General features: G+C 32.8%; 2 protein-coding genes and 1 long non-coding RNA gene across 3 annotated transcripts; 2 read left to right on the top strand and 1 right to left on the bottom strand.

Annotated features, from left to right (window-relative positions):
* Positions 1 to 502: 502 nt before the first annotated feature.
* Positions 503 to 5,368, top strand: LOC131803952 (E3 ubiquitin-protein ligase TRAIP-like). The gene is made up of 9 exons (XM_059125942.1): positions 503 to 875; positions 940 to 1,155; positions 3,480 to 3,549; positions 3,623 to 3,813; positions 3,877 to 3,969; positions 4,034 to 4,091; positions 4,485 to 4,613; positions 4,676 to 4,897; positions 4,966 to 5,368. The coding sequence occupies exons 1-9, from the start codon at positions 760 to 762 to the stop codon at positions 5,239 to 5,241; spliced, it is 1,371 nt and encodes a 456-aa protein (XP_058981925.1). The 5' UTR covers positions 503 to 759; the 3' UTR covers positions 5,242 to 5,368.
* A 97-nt stretch (positions 5,369 to 5,465) lies between these two features.
* LOC131803948 (armadillo repeat-containing protein 6 homolog) lies at positions 5,466 to 8,195 on the bottom strand. Its single transcript, XM_059125934.1, has 5 exons — positions 7,762 to 8,195; positions 6,867 to 7,643; positions 6,282 to 6,422; positions 6,076 to 6,225; positions 5,466 to 6,019 (listed from the first exon to the last, which is right to left on the bottom strand). The coding sequence occupies exons 1-5, from the start codon at positions 7,879 to 7,881 to the stop codon at positions 5,804 to 5,806; spliced, it is 1,404 nt and encodes a 467-aa protein (XP_058981917.1). The 5' UTR covers positions 7,882 to 8,195; the 3' UTR covers positions 5,466 to 5,803.
* A 3,418-nt stretch (positions 8,196 to 11,613) lies between these two features.
* On the top strand, positions 11,614 to 13,988 carry LOC131803947 (uncharacterized). The gene is made up of 4 exons (XR_009342840.1): positions 11,614 to 12,004; positions 12,066 to 12,498; positions 12,567 to 12,679; positions 12,765 to 13,988. It is a non-coding gene; the product is annotated as an uncharacterized LOC131803947 (long non-coding RNA).
* Positions 13,989 to 14,543: the final 555 nt, after the last annotated feature.

Below are 14,543 nucleotides of genomic sequence, written 5' to 3'. Positions count from 1 at the left end.
ATATTTAATAATTCATGCCTAAATAAGTGATCACAAATAATAGCCGAAAAATCAATGTTTAAGGAGTTAATTATTTTAAAATATTAATAATAACTGCTTACAAATAATTGTAAAAAACACCGAAGACTTCTTATTCATGCCGAAAAAACTGATCACAATTAATAGCTTAAACCCAATTTTTATTATTTAAGGATTTGTAATGAGCTGCAAACAGTACAAAATAAAAAACAAATTCCTATTTTGTTCGTTTCGTACTTTGAGAAAGTAACTAAAGAATCGATTGCATTTCATACAGTTTATTTTTGTACTCAGATAATCTCTTTATCATTATGTAGACCAACAATGTAAACGCGGTTAAGAGCAATGTAAACGCGGTATTTGGCAAAGTCACATCAATTTAACGCTCAACGCGTCAATTGCAATCGTTTGACACGACTATCTCGTGTGCCCTAACTCATGCGACCCTGTTGGCTGTGTTCAGTGAGTAAAACTTAAAGTGGCAGATGAATATTGGCGCAAAACAAAAATAACAAAAACAAATTGCCAAAGAATAAAACAATAACAACAAATGATGGTATATTAGTGATTTTGGCAAACAGCAACAAAACAAATTTTCCTTAAGCAACTTCGGGGCTCAAATTTTTCTTAATATAACTATTTTTGTTTGCTGTTGAGCCTAGTTTTGCTGTTAATAGTTTAAACGTCCCCATTGTCTAATGTCTTTAGAATTAAGTGATCATAATTAAATAAAGTGCAAAAATGTTGAATTTAAATTGTGTGATCTGTGCGGAACTCTTTACCCAGTCCGATGACGTACATGTAACCACTTGTGGGCACATGTTTCACTTTTTCTGTCTGAAGCAGTGGTTGGAAAGGTAATTGGCAACTGTCGTTGAACTCTTGGAAATGTATTAGACTATAATTTGTTTTTCTTTTCAGATCAAAAACTTGTCCCCAGTGCCGTAATAAATGTTCTGATCGCAATATATTTCGCGTTTATTTCAATTTAGCCAATTTGGATGTAAGTCGTATTGATGTTGGTTCACTGCAGGATCAGTTGGACAATGCAAATCTACAATTGAAAATGAAAGAGAAAGAATTGAACAAAGCAGAAGAACAAATCAAAAGCGCCAAGGAAACACAGAAGAAATGCATGTAAGTTGTCTTCCACTTAACTTCTCGCACATATTTATTCTTGCGGATGTAGCTTCGTTCCACGTTTTATAATGTGCTTCTTCATCAAGTTCATTGTTTTGGGGTCATTTTTGCTGAAAACAAAATTTACAACTATGACGTCACGAAAAAATTCTTGCTGGTTCATTTACCTCAATGGCATAAGTTGAGTTTAGGGGCTGTGCTCGGATTGACTTGAAATTTATACTACAGGTAGGTATTTTTAAACTGATTACGGCAATATAAATTTTTTGTGGGGGAAATAACCGGTTACCCGGTTATTGGACCCGAAAGTTCAGATACAATGTTCGGTTTTTATCCGGTTCCACTGAACCGATACAAACAAAATGGGTATCATTGGAAAGCTTATGAAAATACCTATCCAACAAGTGGTCACATGAACCGGTTACAAGAACCGGTTCCAGAGTAATGCAAGAAAATTGATATTTTTTACCAGTACTTTTTGAAAAACCCATAAAAACTCGAAAATTGACCCATTATAGGGTCTTAAAATCTATACACAATATTATAGCTAACACTATTGCCTTTCCAAAATGGTGTCATATGTGTTGATATCTTTTGTAATTCCGAAGATATTGGCTTTTAAAGTTGTTACTTATGAAAGTAGTATGAGTGAAGCCAAGTTTTATGTCGGGTTTAACGTTCTTGTTAATCTGCTTTGTTTTTAATTTGGTGTTGTTAGAATATTATGGATCGCGTAGTCGGTGTTGGACATATCCCAGAGGAGAAAATCTTAAGCCCCGGCCGAAGGCCGGCTACTTACAAAAATTACAATTTTTAGAAAAACTATGGATCGCGTAGCCGGTGTTGGACATACCCCAGAGGAGAAAATCTTAAGCCCCGGCCGAAGGCCGGCTACTTTCGAAAACTACAGTTTTTAGGAAACTATTGATCGCGTAGCCGGTGTTGGACATACCCCAGAGGAGAAAATCTTAAGCCCCGGCCGAAGGCCGGCTACTTACAAAAATTACAATTTTTAGAAAAATTAGCGATCGCGTAGCCGGTGTTGGACATACCCCAGAGGAGAAAATCTCAAGCCCCGGCCGAAGGCCGGCTACCTACGAAGATTACGATGTTTAGAAAAACTAGCGATCGCGTAGCCGGTGTAGGACATACCCCAGAGGAGAAAATCTCAAGCCCCGGCCGAAGGCCGGCTACCTACAAAGATTACGATGTTAAGAAAAACTAGCGATCGCGTAGCCGGTGTTGGACATACCCCAGAGAAGAAAATCTCAAACCCCGGCCGAAGGCCGGCTGTTTAAAAATGCTATAGAGGTTAGATACATTTGACTGGAGAAAAAATTGCAAATTAATGACTTCTATCACTAATATCTTCGGAACTACAAAAGATATCAACATGTATGATACCATTTTGGAAAGGCAATATTGTTGGCTATAATACGGTATGTAGATTTTAATACCTTATAATGGGTCCATTTTTGAGTTTTTATGGGTTTTTCAAAAAGTACTGGTAAAAAATATCAATTTTCTTGCATTACTCTGGAACCGGTTCTTGTAACCGGTTCATGTGACCACTTGTTGGATAGGTATTTTCATAAGCTTTCCAATGATACCCATTTTGTTTGTATCGGTTCAGTGGAACCGGATAAAAACCGAACATTGTATCTGAACTTTCGGGTCCAATAACCGGGTAACCGGTTATTTCCCCCACAAAAAATTTATATTGCCGTAATCAGTTTAAAAATACCTACCTGTGGTAAAAATTTCAAAATGATCAGAGCACAGCCCCTAAACTCAACTTGCTCCACCTCAATTGCTTTGGCCAACATCGATAGCTTATCTTTGAAGGTGAAGCGATTTCTGTTACATTTAAAATGAAAAAGTTCTCTCTCGTTCTTTTGTTTTCATTTCCCATCGTACGCCGTGACCTGTTTTACCAATACTTGACCTTGGCATTGATTTTATCACTTCAGTCTTGTAACACATCATATTACTTGGAGTTAGTCACCTCACAATTCTTACGGTTGAACAATGCTCTTTTTAATCCCAATTTTAACAAAATCGGTAATAAGCAGTTCTGATTTCCTGGTTGACATAAAAAATAAGTTGTTCATGTAAAATAATTCAGTCATTTGTTGTAATTAGAACGACTCTTTATATTTCATTACTATGATGTATTTAATACCAAACGTGTTACTAATCTCATTAGCTCCAAGCCAAAATTGTTATATTTTTCATATGGTTCAAAGTAGGGAATTTCTTCTTTAAACCATAAAATCCAAGACTGTCTTAAAACAGAATATTAATTAATATTTTTCTTTCAGGAAAACAATTGCCGGCTTAGAAAAAGAAGTGAAAAGCAACAATTTTGTGGTGCTCAATTATGTTGAAAAGGTAGGAAAACAACACAAGAAATGCTTAATTATGTATTTATCATATTCATTTATCATATTCCGACATATTCCAGATCAAAGTCTTACAAAATCAGGTCAAAACTATGGATAGCCTTCGTGATGAGGTGACTAGTTTGAAAGCACAAATTGAATCATTAAATGGTATCAACACACTACTTACAGCTTCGACGGCTGATGCCGAGAAACTACTTAAAACTGAAAGTGATCCAAAGGTATTATCTGTGTGTATAGCAACGTTAAAAAGGTAATTACTGTTTAAAAAATGCAATAATATTGATTTTCAATCATTTAATTTTTAATATTGTAGAGAATTACGAGTTTGTGAACACAAAAAGGCGGATATCCGCAATCAATTAAAAGCCGTTCAAAATGACTTACGCAAAGAACGTGATATTAACAAGTAAGTTTTATTTGAATTAGATCTTTATTGTTATGATTTTTACTACCGATTTCTTGTGTTTTAGAAGTCATGAAGAGCGCATATCCCAACTTGAAAGCGAAAACTACAATCTTTTGGAAAAGGTAAGGTAGTCTGCAATTGTATTTGCAATACATTTCCTATAACTCATTTTTCTGGATATGAATTGTAGTGATTTTGCTGTAACATTTAATTAATTTTGAAAGCATCACAAAAGTTGACATTTGCTGTAATTTTGGTTCTTACGTTCTTAAAAATGTATTATAGTTAGCTTTCCCGTTTCTTTCAATCAAAAAACACTTTAGAAGTTAAATAGAAATAACTTATTTCTCTAATAATTAGTAATACTAAAAATTTAGTCACGTTCCATTTACTCCGTGGATAAGAAACCTTTTACGAATTTTAAATGACATCATACAGGTTCACCACTTAATAAGTCCCAAATAAAAACCCTTAATTTACTTTGAATTTAAATTAAACGGATTAACTTTTTTCAGATAAAGTCATTAGAGGCTACTGGCAGCTCCAAAGAATCAAAATCCAACTCCAATGGTTTGGATAATTTGCACAAAACTCCGTTTGGTAAAGTGAAAGAAGAAAAACGCTATACCATATCTCCTACCATCGTAAGTTTGATAAATTTCATTTATGTTTTATTTAAGAAATATTTGCCACAATTTATTTGCAGAAAGAGAATATAAAAAAGATTGAGGAATCCTCATCCCCGTATCTTAATATCAAATCTAGTAGCGTGGGTTTGGTACCGCTCTTCAAGCGTAATCTCGACAATCCCGCAAAACCACCCGAAGTTGGACCCAAAGTGACAACAGCCAAGATAACAACGCTTAAAATTTCGCCTAGCAAAACAGCGGGTGCTGTGCGAAAAGCCAAAAGTGATTTGGGTGAAAAAGTAAGAATCTTTATCATAAAGGAAAAAAGGACGGCATTAAATATTTAGTTGTTTATACTATTTTGCAGTACTCAATATTTAAGAAACCACGATTGGGACTGTCGGCAGCGGCTGGCGCTGGTGCCAAAACATCTTCAATGAAACCATTGGGACCTAATTTTGTATTTAATGGTTTTGGTGGCTCTGAGCGTGTAGATCCCTTCGCGGATAATTCCGACGATAGTGACGTAATAGAGATTGATCCGAAATCATCAGAAACCGAGAGCACAGTACCTTCCACAAAACTAAGCATTCACAATCGTCTAAAGACTGGGGGATTACGCAATTTTAAACTGGCCAAATAACTAGGAATTTTTATCATATTTTCTTTTTTGTAACAAATAAAAATACTTATTTTGTTTCTTATAGAAATATTTATAGTTTTGTAAGTAGAAAATCTCATAAATAAAATTATATAAGTTTTTGCAAAAATTTTGCCCAATTGTTCCAATAATAAATTTTCTTTGGCTACTATTATTTGGCTTCTATTAATCGTTGATATTTGAAATTGTGAAAATAAAAGTATGCATTTCATTTTTTATAGAAACTATTCATATATTTCTGTATACAAATGTTTATAAGATATTATTAAAGATATATAAAAGCCTTCTGTAAAAATATATTAGCCAAATGTATGCATTGTTAATTATGTGGTATCATGAAAACATATTTTCAATTATTTTTCTGTGAAGGATGTTAATTACTAAATGGTTATTCAAAGCAGTTTGGAGTTTACACGCCAGCAAAGTATCCATCGTCTTAATAACCGTGTTATTGGCAGTGTCTCTGCTCTCTTCTCTAGTATTTCTTTATTTCACGTAATTTTTGGACATCACCAAATTGATTGTTTTCCTCGGGCCCATTCAATCATTTGAGAATTTTCTTTTCGGCAGTACCAGTCCATTCTTCTTTCAGCTCAACTTTGCAGCCCAAATCACGCAATGCTGCCTTAATATCAGTGACAACAGATGGATGATCTACCATGGCAGCATTCAAGACATCCTCAACGCCGTATGAAAGCCAAGTATCACATTGTTCTCTTGAACGTGAAACCATATTACGTATAGCCCAAGCACCATTACGCTGATATTAATAAATTTATTTTTAATTAAATATTTTTTTTTTCACTTCAAATTTACCTGAACAATTTTACTCTTTGGATGACTTCGTACAGCTTCAACGATAGTCTCTGCAATGCCGGTGTCAAAAAATGTCTTGCTATTATCTTTTACGCGCAATGTTAATGTAGAAATACATGCTAAGGCAGCACTTACGACGTTCTCGTTAGCCTAAAATTGAATTGTTATAACACGATTTTACAATTTTCAAAATGATAAATTTATACCATATGTGTATGGATGACTTCTTTGAGAATAGGTGCAATTCCTCCTTGAACGATGTGGCTTTTAACGGCATCATGTCCGGCCAAGGCACGTAGGAGTTTAAGAGCTTCTCGATTTAAACGGACAGAATTGATATTATCACTCTGAAATAGAAAGTAATCGGTTATAACAAAATTATTAGCTGTCCTGTAGGCCTAACATTGTATTTCCTAACCCGCGATAGTTAAAACGATATGTATGGGTAGACAAACATTAAGGGATCTTAAAATATTTTTACACATTGTGAATTCGGTTAAATATACATTTAGAAGGACATTATTCTTAACTTTAGTTAATTTACAAGATACTGTAAATAATCATAAGAAAATTGTCCCAGGAAGAAAGGATGACTTAAAACGGGTTCTAATTTTTGTTAACCCAAACAATCGGTTAATCGACTCTACGATATTCAAAGCTCTTTAGATTGTATAAATATAAAAGTGTTCCATACTAAAAAATAATTATTATGTGCGGAGATCAGACACTTTTGATTGATCATACAAACTTCTTTAAAATATACAATTTTGTGAAAGTTTCATTTTCATTACCATTGCTTGCAACACCAGTTTGATACAGCCTGCTTCATCAACAGCCACACAAAACTCTTGACGAACAGCCAGTGAACCAATCGTAAGCATTAAATCGGCCAAAATGTTAACATCCTGAAACTCGCCCAATAGTTGTGTCAGAGTTACAATGAACTCGCCAGCCAATTGACGGGCATGTTCATGGGCACAACCAAATTCAACTCGTATATCATCATCCAAAACCAAAAATCGTAGAACAGCCAAGACGTCACGCAACACTTTGCCATTTTCTTTCGATACATAAGGTTTCAAGTGTTTGACAATATCGGCTTTCATAATATTCTGACGATTAATTTCATGCATAAGACATGATTTCTGTAGCCATTGCAGCGTCAAGGAGACAACCTTTTCTTTCCCAGCAAACAGGTCGAGAAGAGCTTTCACGTATGTCAATGCTGTGGCATCAAATATATCTGGCTGAATGTGGTAGATACTATTCAATGTCTTCAGAGCTGCCTCCAAGAGATCCGTTTCAGTTATTGCGTCTGGCGTTTCCAACTGTTGCCCCAATATTTTCAAAATATATGTGTGGGTTTCGTGTTTCGCTGCCAACACTCGGTGTGGTATAGATTTTTGACATTCGGCATCAATGACCTTTAATAGGTCCATTAACTTTTCTTTGTCTGTGGATTTTTCATCTAAATACAACTTCAATTGTTCTATTGTTTCATTGAGTATAGGCTTTCCGGTATCAGCATTGATGTCCAAATCTTTAATTATGTTAGCCAAATTGATTCCCTTAAACAATAACAAAACAAAGCTTATGAGTCATAAAGTCGTTGGAGTGTAAATTATTAAAAAAAAACATCATCGCACGGTCTAAACAACTGTTGAGCACTAACATCCATATACTTACTTGAGCTTCGAATTGTTTAATAGTTTCCTGTTTAGCCTCTTCGGGGTCCATTGAAAATTCGATGATATTCTCTTTGACGACATCATCGAAAGTTTCTTGCGAAATAACTTTGGCAGCCATTGCGGTTCTTTCACTTTCAAGTTTTCAAGTAACAAAGAAAAACTAAACTCTTCCCCTAAATTCTTAATAAAGTTGCACTCACTGAACTCGCTACAACCCACACACGTCGTTTGAATGCACTTGCAACTATTATTAACACAGTCCTCTTTCTGGCACCTATTGAATATGCATCTAATGTATAGGTGTTTTAAATTTTACATTTGTTTGAATGCAATATATTGTTAAATATGTTTTAATTTAGAATTTTTGAATTTTTTATAACAATTAGAAAAGCAGCAGAGACAGACTACAAAGCCGAACAGAAGAATATGTGGAGCTGGCTAGCTTGTCAAAAACATACTGTCGGTAGGATTGCCATGTGTCTATTTATTGAAGCTTATGGTGGGAAAACAATTCTCGTGATCCAACACCTAACGTATACATTTTTTATATCCTGCAAAATACATAGTATGAAGCATGGTAAAAGAATATATGAGACGCATCGACACATCTGCTGGGATAATGAACTTTCAAACTAATTTTGGAATTGAAAATGTTGAATGAAGAATTATTTAAATTTGTACAAATTGTTAAAAAAACGCATATTATAACAACCTATGAATGACGTCGTGTAAGAAAACATATACAAATCTACTTATATTTGAAAAGACATTTAAAAATTTTTGACATATCAATGTTCTCAAGATTTGATGCATCTACCTGTATTCTTCTACCATGGTATGGAGGGTATATTAAGTTTGTCATTCTTGTCATTAATATCAATGACAGGAAAGGCAAAGACGAAAAACGAACATTTCCGAAAACAAATTGCCCTTTATAAATGTATGAGATAAGTTCAAAAGGGAACGGAACTGAATTTTTGTTCTATGAAAAATTGAATTAAAATGAGTATAAAGAAAACAAATGCCAAATTATCTTGGATTCAGTAAAGTGGAATAACCCCAATATTTCATTCATGTTTTTCCCTCAAAATAAAGGTGCAGATGAATTATTCCTATATCTATGGCCCGTTCTTATATCTGTTCTTCATAGTCCACTTTGGTTTTCCCTTACTTTAGGAAAATTTAAGGATAAAGATCACATTATCAGGTTCTCATTATTACATACTAGCTGGCCCGGTCTGCGTTGCCGGCCCATACTTTTAGACCTTAATGCATATTTTTTGAAGCACAATAAATAACAGATCTGATTATGAGTCTCAATTTTTATAATAAGTTATGACTCTATCAGGCATGTCACAAAGTCGTATCGAAAAGGTTTGAATTTCGCAATTCAAAATCGTACGACTTTGTTATACCTTCTTCAGATTTCGTACGATTTGGTGAACTACGAATTCATTGTAAATATGGCAACATATATTCAATATGGTAACATTGGGGGAATGAAAGAACGAATGAATCAAAACAAATGATTAGAAAATATTGTACAAGTGTAACTTGTGAAAAATATTCTGTTACTGACAGTTTTTGTGCAAAAAGAAAGTTTATTCCATTATTTTTTACGCAATGCCGATAGTATCGATTGTTTCTGTTACTGAGGCGCAAAGTAATAAACGCAATACTGAAAAAATACGCCGGAGGAATTTAAGAGATGCTTCGGACCGAATTTCTGCGCCTGCCCCTAAAATATTAATTAATGATTTGTAACAGTTATTTTTGTGCGGACATGGTACTTCGGTCTTAGGCTGCGGCTTAGCTCGCCGGAATGGGTAGGTTCTTTCCGCTTCAACTGAACATATAAATTTGTGTACCATGGGTGTTATTTTTTTTGTAACGGAAATTCAAATTTAATTTTAAAAATAAAATAAATACAAAGGAAACGGATGTAGTTCGATTTATAACCAGATTTAGCATTTCAATTCAAAATAAATACAAATGAGATTTCCATTAGGTGAGGTTTAGATGGTAACCTCGATGGCTTTTCCCTCCCCATATGACTATTTCAGTCATCCTTGGTATTTTCTGTGCCATCAGACTTAAGTGAAAATACCCCAAATATAATTAACCACGCACTAACAAATATTCAACCCATTACTTTAATGTTCAAAACATTTTGTTAAAAAAAAATATTACTCAAAATATTTCAATATTTAAATTAAATTTATAATGCATTTTTATTATTATTATTCTTAATATTTAATATATATGTATATAAAAATTTTGTTATTATTTATAACAGTTTTTTTTTTTTTTTTGGTCTCAACAAAAATAATTTTTGGTTTCCTTAATAATAATTAAACATATAAATTTTGTATTATATAATAATAGAAAATTTACTTTGATATAACAATTTCTAATTGAGTATAGATATTTTGATCAGAATTTATATTATTTATTTTTATTACAATTCTTATTTTTACTTATTTGGTTTCTAAATATATATATAATTTCAGATTTTTAATAATTCTTATTTTTTTTGTGTATATATATAATTTAGAATTTGTTATATTTACATATTTTAGGTGTAATAGATTTGTGTAAATAATATTATTTGTTTGCAATATTTATGTTATTTATTATTCTTATTTTTATTATGGTTATATATATTTTTGTTGTATCTCTAGATAAGTTATATTGAACTTGAAGAAAGGTTACATTTCATAACCACGTGGGTCTTATATAATATTTTTAGGTTATATTTAGGCAATACTTCATTTACCTATAATTTTATCTCCAATTTGCTGTTTTTTTTTATTTATTTGTTGATTTTTAAAATAAATTAAATTTATCAGGTTTTTCTTCGGTCTACCCTAATGTTTTTATAGCAATATTCATATTTTTAACGCCTTAACATATGCTTTACGTTTCAACTAAATTTTGAATGTTTTAATTTTGTGTCAAAATAACCACGTGTGAAATATGTGATTGTTGCGTAGAGATGGAGCTTATATCATATTTTATTTTGCCAATTCACAACAATATCTTGATTTAAGTATACCAGTTTTAATAAAGGCAACTTATTGATCTAGATGGTGTTGTATGGCACTTTTTGATATATGTTTGATGATTGTACTCACTTATGATAATCTCCTTATGATGAGTTATACATATATATAGGTATCTTATTGTCCGAAATTAATGCCCAGAATATGTGTCTCCATTTACAAGTGACAATTTGACGACTGCCGCGGTGTTGAAGTCGTCAGAAATTCACTTCTTTCTGCCTTATTTGGAGAATAGGTATTTCAACACGATATTCTATATTATAAAAATGGCACAAATTCCCTGACGTTAGACACTAATCAAAAGCAAATTATTTTCGTTTTATGTTATTATTCTCACCTGGGCAATTTTCAATATTTCTTTATTAATATTTCAGCATTAAATTCTCCAATCTTTAGTTTTAATATTTTAAATTTTTATTAATTTAACTAAAAGAAAAAAAAAACGTTTTATAACCACTATCACCATTACTCAATGTTTCAAATTTCACCTTCTAATTTTAATAATTGCTAAATATCTTAAATGTTAACCTTATTGTAAACCTTCAACGTTTGAAATGAAAGAACAATTTCAAGGTGACTTTGTGAAGGTTGGAACTCACATGCTGGAGTTTTAGAGATGGTACAATTGGTTCCTTTTTCTAGTGGTATCAATTTGTAGTGTTAAGCATTCTATATAGATGGCTCTCTAGTAATGATCATGGCAGCATTTATTTTTCTTGTGTTCAAGATTTATTAATATGAATTAATAATGCTATCATATTTTTAAAAATTCAAATAATTTAAAGCAGGTCAAGGATTATTTTATTAAAAGCTTTTTATAGCAATTGTTAAAGCTTTTTTCCAATTGTTGTCCAACATTTACTACGATTTATTGGAAATAAATCTGTTGTACGACTGCGGTGTAGTTACGACCAGATAATATGCAGATGGTAAAAATACGATTGCAGAATCCCTACTAGATAATATGAACTTGGTCAAGATACGATTGTGGCATCCCTATAATGTTTACATTTGAAACATCAAGCCGCTAAATTGTAAAATAAAAAGTCATGTTGAAAAATATTAAGTGAGTTGCTCATCTCCACAGCCCAAGGGTGGCTGTCACAAAGCCAACTCTTTTCGCGCAACCTGTGTAGTGTAAAAGAGTTGGGAATATCTATATGGAAGGCAATAAGAAAGGTAAGTATAGCAATTCCACTCACAACATGTTGTTAATGTTTTTTTTTTTTTTTCTTTGCAGGTATTAAGGGATGTATGTTGAAATCTTTGGATTGGCAAGAAAATATTTACATTAGAAACACAACAGCAAAATTTATCAGCCAGGATATAAAAATGTATTACATTGTTGTTGTCCAATGTCAAAGGCAATCGGAAAACTAGTGTGTTTTGGTGTCAAAGGTTTTGTTGGATATTTGCAACAGGCATTTGTCTTGGCCAGAAATACAACAACATAAAGGAAAAATGGATAATGGAGATTTTAGGAAAAGGAGAAGTATTTTCCAATCAGTTTATTTGTTATATTAAGATTGTAACAAGTGTTTGTTTTGTTTCCAGGTACACGTTTATGAACGTATGGAATGCATTTTTTGGTGTGCTATGAATGACGTAGAATGTGAGCAGGTATATTGGCTACTCTACTCTATTGGTCCAGTTGGGAATTTATTGCGGATGTGGTAAGTCTATTGGAGATACAATGTTTGTTGTTCATTGTACTAATTTCTGTCTTTATTTTTATTTTCAGAAACATTCATGGAAGATATATGAAATATTCAAGTTATTGAATACTGATTGTAATAAATGCAATATGTTTTACAAAAAGCAAATGATTCTACGGCCATATATTTACCCTACATAGTAAATGGATAGATTTTTACCTGAATGCAAAGAATAATGTGTGTACTTGATTATTGACAACTCAATATTTTTGTTTATTTTTCAGGTAGACGTATTGAAAATGACAAACTAAATGCCTTATATATTCAGATGTGTGGTGTTGTGTGCTTGTAGATAATAACAAACGAACATGTTGACGGAAAAAGGAAAGTATTATTCCAATTGAATTTGTGTTGCCATCAAAATGTTTATGAAGTTTCTTTTTTTTTAGGTAATCATTGACGGAAATCTAAAATCTATGAGAATATTGACAGTTGGTTTCATGCGAATATCGTTATAGTAAATTGGCGAATTTGAAGATAAGTATATTTTGAAATTGATTATGCTATTGTTACTAATATTTTCTTTCTATTTTCAGGTTCTGATATGAAGTTATTTCTGGTTATTAATAGTTTTCTTTCTTTTTCAGGTAGTTGCAGAAATTATTTCATAATGGATCAATTGAAGGGAGCAATCAACATAACAACAAAATATACTGTAGGTTTTGGTGAGAAAAGTAGTTATTAAGATTAATATTAGTTATAAGAGTAGGTGCTAATACTATTGCTTGAGGTGTTGTGCGTGGATAGTTCCTATTGGATCGCCTTTAAGATTTTCAATTTGGTATAGGCAGTTTCCTAGGGCTTTTCGTATCCTACATTTAATCCACGGTTTACAGAGTTTAGAATTTATACCTTTTGCAAAATTGCTTTGCACAAAATTCTTTCGGAAGACTTCCTGTCCAGGTTTGTAGGTTATAAATCTACTTCTCTTGTTATATGATCTTGTGTTTCGTTCATAGGCTTCATGTATCTTTTTGTTGATCTTGTTGTGCATTATTTGCATTTGGTCGGATTTAGGTAACAAAACTATTTCACCGTCTTCTAAGGCGTTTAGTTTCTTTAGAATCTTGTATGCATCTGCATGAGTAATCATTTGATAGCCTGTTAAAGCGAAGTATGGAGTTGTACCTGTAGAAGCATGAATTGTTGAGCGTAGTGCACATTCAATTTTGGGCAACTTTTCATCCCATTTTGCGTGATCTTTCTGTAGGTAACTACGAATGCTACTAAGGATTGTTTGGTTTACCCTTTCGCTTGCATTAGATTGTGGTGCATGTATTGCAGTACGAATGTGTTGTATGCCAAACATTTTCATTAGCTCTTTAAATGCTTCAGAGGTAAATTGTTTTCCATTATCTGAATGGATACATTCGGGAACTCCGAATTTATAAAATACCTCTTCGACAAGAAATTTATTTACTTGAGAAACGGTTGCTTTAGTCATTGTTTTGAGCAAAACGAATTTAGTTTTATGATCTAAAACTATAAATATAAAACTCTTGCCTGTCTTTGACCTGGGGTAAGGTCCTAAAAAATCAATGTAGATCTTCTGAAATGGTCGTAATGTGACCACTTCGTTCCCCATTGGAGGTCTAAGTGTTTGTCTAGGATGCTTTATTTCTTTACATGTATCGCAATTTCTTATAAAATCCTTTATGTCTGTGACCATTGAAGGCCAGTAGAAGTACTGTCGTATGTTATGTATAGTCTTAGCTATGCCACCATGACATGTGTTTATCTCATGTGACTTTTTTACGATTTCGTTGGTCAAATTGCTTGGTAGCCAAATCTTCCAACAAGCGTCCTCGCTTTCTATATCTATCGTATTGAATTTGACCCTTTTGTAAACAACTCCTTCTTGTACCTTTAAGTCAGGCAGTCTATCTTTATTTTGCTCGATTGTGTCAATGAGACTTAGGTAGATTGGATTCTTGAATTCCTCTGAATCAAAGTCTATTATGGATGTTGTGTCAACAGAAATTTCTTCCATGTCTAAGCGTGAG

Source organism: Musca domestica, unplaced genomic scaffold, assembly GCF_030504385.1.
Source record: "Musca domestica strain aabys unplaced genomic scaffold, Musca_domestica.polishedcontigs.V.1.1 10, whole genome shotgun sequence".
Classification (NCBI taxonomy): Eukaryota; Metazoa; Arthropoda; class Insecta; order Diptera; family Muscidae; genus Musca; species Musca domestica.
The sequence above is the reverse complement of the archived record's forward strand: the minus strand, read 5'-3'. Positions and strand labels throughout refer to the sequence as shown.

Excerpts from the sequence above, each read along its gene's own strand:
- LOC131803952 (XM_059125942.1), top strand. The coding sequence starts at position 760 with ATGTTGAATTTAAATTGTGTGATCTGTGCGGAACTCTTTACCCAGTCC. Across the intron at positions 1,156-3,479 it reads GAAACACAGAAGAAATGCAT|GAAAACAATTGCCGGCTTAG; the intron begins GTAAGTTGTCTT and ends TTTTTCTTTCAG. Across the intron at positions 3,814-3,876 it reads TGTATAGCAACGTTAAAAAG|AGAATTACGAGTTTGTGAAC; the intron begins GTAATTACTGTT and ends TTAATATTGTAG.
- LOC131803948 (XM_059125934.1), bottom strand. The coding sequence starts at position 7,881 with ATGGCTGCCAAAGTTATTTCGCAAGAAACTTTCGATGATGTCGTCAAA. Across the intron at positions 6,423-6,866 it reads AACTGGTGTTGCAAGCAATG|AGTGATAATATCAATTCTGT; the intron begins GTAATGAAAATG and ends TTTCTATTTCAG. Across the intron at positions 6,226-6,281 it reads AAGTCATCCATACACATATG|GCTAACGAGAACGTCGTAAG; the intron begins GTATAAATTTAT and ends ATTCAATTTTAG.